We start from the raw sequence: 6,392 nt of genomic DNA, 5'->3' as shown, positions 1-6,392 counted from the left end.
TCTCTTGCAAAACTCGTAGGCGTCTTTATGGGTGGAGGGACAGTAAAACCCACCGTCAAGCACCATCCTCGCTGACTTCTTTGGACCGAAATGACCGCCACAAGCTAGTGTGTGGCAGTGGACCAATACGTCCTCCTGTTCCCACTCGGGTAAGCAGCGTCGGATGACTTGATCAGCCCACATCTTCCACAAATAAGGATAATCCCAATAGAAGTATCGGGAGTCGCTTTTGAGTTTCTGCTTCTACGCTCTCGTGGCTTCATCCTTTCCTGGCAGCTCTCCCGTCACCAGATAGTTGGCCATGTCCGCAAACCATGGCTCCTTCTTTCTGTGTTGGATCTCCTTCCCTTGCTCAGCTTGATTTATCCTTTCAACTTGGTCAATAGACTGCGGACTGGACGTTGACGTGATCAGGTACAAGTGCTCTTCAGGGAAAGCGTCAGAGATGGCTTCTCCATTGTCTTCCTGCATGATTCGGCTCAGGTGATCAGCCACTCTATTCTCCGACCCCTTCTTGTCAACCGCCTCCCAGTCAAACTCTTGTAGAAGGAGTACTCATCTGATCAGACGCGGTTTTGACTCTTTCTTAGCCAGGAGGTATTTGATCGCAACGTGATCGGTATAGACAATCACCTTCGAACCCAGCAGGTAGGGCCTGAACTTCTCGAAGGCATAGACTACTGACAGCATCTCATTCTCGGTGGTATCATAATTCTTCTGCACTTGATTGAGAGTCTTTGAAGCGTAGAAGATAACATAGCTCTTCCCATCGATCTTTTGACCCAGGACCGCCCCTACTGCATAATCGCTTGCATCGCACATCACCTCAAAGGGATGACTCCAGTGGGGGGCACGGGTGATCGGAGAACTGATCAGTCTGTCCTTCAGTAGCTGGAGAGCGGCCGTGCAGGCATCAGAAAACTCGAACTCCACATCATTCTGGAGTAGCCTCGTCAAGGGCTGGGCTATCTTCACAAAATCTTTGATAAATCGTCTGTAAAAGCCCGCATGACCCAAGAAGGCCCGGATCTCCTTTTGATTTGTCGGGTACGGGAGCTTCGCTATGACACCCACCTTGGCTTGATCCACTTCGATCCCTCTGCTCGACACGACGTGGCCCAGGACAATGCCTTCGGTAACCATGAAATGACAATTCTCAAAGTTTAACACCAAGTCCTTTCTGCCGGCACCTCTCCAGCACTCTGTTTAGGCTATGTAGCCCTTGATCAAATGTGTCTCCATAGACGGTAAAATCGTCCAAGAATATCTCTATGCAATCTTCCAACAAATCAGAGAAAATGCTCATCATGCATCTTTGGAAGGTGCCTGGGGCATTGCAGAGGCCAAATGACATTCTTCTGTAGGCGTAGGTGCCAAAAGGGCATGTGAAGGTGGTCTTTTCTTGATCCTCTGGATTCACCACGATCTGGAAGTAGCCACTGTACCCATCGAGGAAACTGAAGTATTGCTTCCCTGCTAATTTCTCAAGCATCTGGTCAATGAACAACAACATCTTTCTTTGTGGCTGCATTCAGCTTCTTGTAATCAATACACATCCTCCACCCAGTGACAGGTCGTGTCGGAATCAGCTCATTCTTCTCGTTCTTCACCACCTGGATTCCGCTCTTCTTCGGCACCATATGAACTGGACTGACCCAGTTGCCATCAGGAATGAAGTAGATAATTCCTATGGAGACCAGCTTGACTATCTCCTTGAGCACCTCTTCCCTCATGTTTGGGTTGAGTTTGCGTTGCTGGTCACGGTGTGGCTTAGCTCCTTCTTCCAGCCTGATATGGTGCATGCATAAATCTGGGCTGATGCCCACCAGATCCGTCAGCTTCCACCCCATTGCCTTTTGGTTTTGCCTCAACACTTCCAGCAATTTATCATCTTGCCCCTGGGTCAACTGACTGTTGATGATAACGGGCTTTGTTTCGTTCTCCCCCAGATAGGCGTACTTCAAATGTGCTAGAAATGGCTTCAATTCCTTCTCGGGTTTCGGCGCTTCAGTAGGCAGAGGAATTTCTTCCGTTTCTCTTCTCAGTGGCATGCCTTGATCAGGCAGCTTCTCGAGGCTAGACACTTGAGCGATTCCACTTGACCCAGCTGGTCGTGGTCGCTCGAAAAAATCCATCACCGCTTTCGTGATGGCTTGATCATCCACTTCACCGACATTCATGGCTTCATACCATTCGGTGACTTTTCTCTCAACCTCTTCATCCGCAGCGGAGTCAGTGAACTGCCTTTGTAGGAACTCCTCCTCCAGATACTCCTGCACCAGCGGTTCGGTCACGTCCACCGAGTACACATTCTCACTCTCTGTCGGCCTCTTCATTGCTTCGTCAATGTTGAACGTGAATTGCTCTCCCTTGAAATCCATACTGATCGTCCCATTACGGACGTCGATTATAGTATTGGCCGTCGACATGTATGGTCTTCCCAACAGAACTCCGCTGGACTCCTTCGCTGCTGGCTCTGTCATCTTGATGACGAAGAAGTCGGCTGGGTATAGAAAATTATTCACCTTAATGATTACATCTTCCAGAATTCCCTCCGGGTGAATGCAAGATATGTCGGCCAGCTGTATCATGATATCAGTATCGATGAGCTTGGCCTCTCTCAGCTTTTTGTAGATAGCATACGGCAGAACATTGATGGATGCCCCTGAATCGCACATTGCATGCTCCACTTGAATATCTCCGATCGAAATTGGGAGTGTGAACGTCCCTGGGTTGGTCTTCTTTGATAGGAGGTCGCTTCGCTGGATCACTGCAGAGACATTTTCATCTGTAATCATTCTCCCTTCTTCATTGACCTTTTCCGCCAGGTAGTCCTTTATAAATTTGCTGACTGGGGGCATCTTTAATGCCTTCAAGAGTGGCACCTTGACTTCCACATCTTTGAACATACTGGCCACGTCGATCGTGGCGTTTTTTTTTAATCAAACACATTCACAGTGGAGGGTTCGAGGGTCCCTCATCCCTATATATCAACAAAAGGCTTTTACAAGCGAATGATTACAAGTAGACCAATCTTTCTAAAGCTAGGGGAACAAAAAATAATTTACATCACACCCTATGACAATTACACCCCAAGAGTAGATAGGGGTCAAGCCTAGGGTGGTCCGACACCCACATACTCTACGGCGTCCGGTACGAAGCAAGATCAGTGGGCCCCATTCCGAGCCTCGAGCTACTCACGGTCATCATCTCTCACCCGAAGGTTGGGGACTCCCAATTCATCCATTCACCCGAAGGTTGGGGACTCACAATTACATCCACGTCGATCGTGGCGTCTCTCTTCATGGTAACCATTCTGCGGTATGGGTATGGCTTGACCTTATCAGCTTCTTCTCCTTGACCTTCTCCTGAGGTCTCACCGCCCATGTTCTTTTTCCCTTTGTCTATTCCTTTGGGTCGATCAGGGGAACTAGACTCTCCTTCTTCTTCTTGGCTCGATCCAGGCTTAGATACTGGTGGTACCGCAGGTGGGCTGGGGCTCTGGTATACCTTCCCTGACCTCAGGGAGACTTCACTAATGTTCTCGCACCCAGGCTGCTGCACCGTGGCAGGGATTTTCCCTTCGTTTCCTCTCAGCTCTCCTAGCGACCTGGCGACTTGAGATAATTGCTTTGTAAGCATGTCCAGCATTGCCCTCTGCTCCTTCTGAGCCTCCTGAATTTCTCGCATCGCATCATTAGGCTGGTGCGAAACCATCATTTCTGCCGAACCTTCATTGGGGTGCCTGTTATATCTTTGATTCGAAGGTCCTCCACCGTGGCTAATCTGAGGGTAGTCTGACGGCCCGTAGTGGTTTAGTTGATACTGGGGCTGATGGTATTGTTGGTTCCCTGGGTACTGTTGATTTCCCATTTGATGTGGCGGAACATAGCTCACCACTTGATTGTTCGGTTGCCTCCCGGAGCTGCTTGACTGGGGGCCTTGATGTCTCCCTGACCAATTGGGCTGCCCTCCACTGGACCAGTTACCCTGGTGACCGCTTGACCAATTGTCTTGTGGTCCACTTGACCAGTTCGCTTGACCACCCTGCATTATGTTTCCTCCATTGTTTGGTCTCTCTTTATTTCGAGCGGGCCAATTGGGCTGCCCCTCGGAGGGTTGTATTTGTTGTGTGGACGGTTGAGGCAGTTGGCTTTGGTTCTGATCACTCCACCTGAAATTGGGATGATCTCTCCACGGAGCATCCCTCAATTTTCCCTGGATCCAGTTGCCATTTGGGTTCCAATGGCCGACGGCATTCACCTGAGTTTGCAGCTCTGCTTCAGGAGGGAACTCGCAGTAATAGTAATGGTGCTCCTCCGGCGGTGGTGGCACATATAGCTTCTCCTTGGGAGCAGACGGTGGAGGCGCTCTGGACTTCTCTACTGCTTCTAGCAGCTTCTTCTCCATCTTTTTTTTATCTAAACACCATCACGGTGGAGGGTTCGTGGGTCCCTCAGCCCTATATTGCAAAACAACAGAGTTACAATCGGAGTTACAAGAAGCCCTATCAACCAGTATCTAGGTACACAAAACAATATACAAAAAACACTAGAGCAATCACACTACGAGAGTAGGTGGGGGACATGCTAAGGATGGCTCGACCCCTGCGTACTCTCAAGCGTCCGATAAGATCAGGGTTGGTGGGGCCTCTCGCTAGCCAAGCCCTACTCTTGGTCTTCATCTCTGATGCGGATGTTGGGGATGCCCATCTCATCCAAACGGACAATGGCATTTAGCATTCTTGGGGCAGATTGAGGAGTCAGACGAAGGTAGGGAGGGTTGTTCCAGGCCCATTTTGGCTAGCAAGTCCGCGGCCTTGTTTCCTTCCCAGTGGATGAAGGTGGTTCTGACGATATGTTGTTTCTTGAGGATGGCTAATCGCGCCATGATTCGGCGAGTGTGGGCCGGCCCCATGAAGGCCCATGGACAAGCTTAGTGGCTTGTTTGACATCGGACTCAGCCCATATGGCCTGGCCGAATTCTTTGGCCAGGGTCAGCCCAAATTACATGGCCATGAGCTCGGCTTCCATGGCCGAATGTGCATCAAGGGGAGCAGCGAAAGCAGCCAGCATTTTCCTGGAAAAGTCACGAATCACACCTCCCCCTCCTGCTTAATCTGTTGCCTTCACGTACGCGCCATCGGTATTGAGCTTGATCCATGGGCGCTCCGGGGGATGCCACTTGACCTGCATAGCGAGCGGTCTCCTTCCCCGTGTCTCCGGTTGACTCGGGATATTCATCTTGAGCTTCATACCCTTCCAATGCTTTGGTTTAACCTTCCCATTAATCATGTTGTTCCGGATGAACATTTGGACTTGCCACACCACATTAAACGGCTTAAATCGAACTTGGTCATGTCAGCTCCTGTTTCTCTCCGCCCAAATGAACCAAAGGATGAGGTAAGGCATGAGTCGGCTTAGGTGCTTGCTATCTTATTGTTGGGTCCGGTGTGACCACACTTCGAGCCTCTCCGGGATTGTATCATTAATCTGAAGGGTAGGGGCCGAACCTTCAAACCATCCATCAAATTCCCTCCACACACAGGATGCGCCCCACCCTTGGATGAAGAGGTGCTGCAACGATTCCGTGTTAGGTCTTTGGGGACAGAATTGGCATTTTGAGGCAAGGTCGATTCTCCGCCATTGGAGTTTACTGTCGACCGGGATCTGATTCGACAACAAGCACTAATTGAAGATTGCAATAGAATTTGTAAGACCCGCCTTCCACACCTCATCAAGCCCCTGGATAATCGGTTTCCGTGAACGGACCGTCTCCCAAGTTGTCGCCAGTGAAAATTCTCTGAGCCGAGAAAGGGCCCATCTCAGTATGTCCGGTGCATCCGCGAGGATTGGTGTGTCGAGAATCTGTGCGATTACGTGCGGCGGGAATCCAGCTTGGTATTGTAGCAATTGGAGCTTAGGCTCATCCCATAGCCCCTCCCGCATGAAGTCTGCAACCCGGGTTAAGGGGGAACCCCTATCGTCAATGCTAAGCTCTTTGAGGGCGGTATTGCCGAGCCAGACATCATCCCAGAAATAAATCACTCATTTGCCCACCACCCATCTGATGTGAGGGTTAGCGTGTGATCGCACTCTAAGGAGTCTCTTCCACGTCGGGTTGTTCCTCCCCGAAGGTCTCGCCGAAAGAGGAGAGAATTTGTGATAATACTTAACCTTCATGTATTTTGCCCACAAAGAATTTTGCTCCCGAAACCGCCACCATAGTTTAATATTGAAGGCTCGGAGTACCTCTTTGAATTTACGGATGCCGAGCCCTCCTTCCGCGGTCGGGAGGCAGATCTGATCCCACCCGATCCAATGCGTCTTCTTTCTTTCATTTGTCGCCCCTAGAAGAACCGGGGCAGTTGTTGATCTAGGAGTTTTAGGGCC

The 6,392-nt window shown here is 50.2% G+C and overlaps 1 protein-coding gene across 1 annotated transcript; it reads right to left on the bottom strand.

Annotated features, from left to right (window-relative positions):
- Nucleotides 1-3,213: 3,213 nt before the first annotated feature.
- Nucleotides 3,214-4,410, bottom strand: LOC121796747 (glutenin, high molecular weight subunit DY10-like). The gene has a single exon (XM_042195536.1). The coding sequence runs from the start codon at nucleotides 4,408-4,410 to the stop codon at nucleotides 3,214-3,216; it is 1,197 nt and encodes a 398-aa protein (XP_042051470.1).
- Between the last annotated feature and the right edge of the window lie 1,982 nt (nucleotides 4,411-6,392).

Source organism: Salvia splendens, chromosome 3 (assembly GCF_004379255.2).
Source record: "Salvia splendens isolate huo1 chromosome 3, SspV2, whole genome shotgun sequence".
Classification (NCBI taxonomy): Eukaryota; Viridiplantae; Streptophyta; class Magnoliopsida; order Lamiales; family Lamiaceae; genus Salvia; species Salvia splendens.
Note: the sequence above shows the minus strand (reverse complement) of the source record. Positions and strands in the feature narration are given on the sequence as shown.

Bases quoted from the DNA above. Each gene is read 5' to 3' on its own strand.
- LOC121796747 (XM_042195536.1), bottom strand. From the start codon at position 4,410: ATGGAGAAGAAGCTGCTAGAAGCAGTAGAGAAGTCCAGAGCGCCTCCA.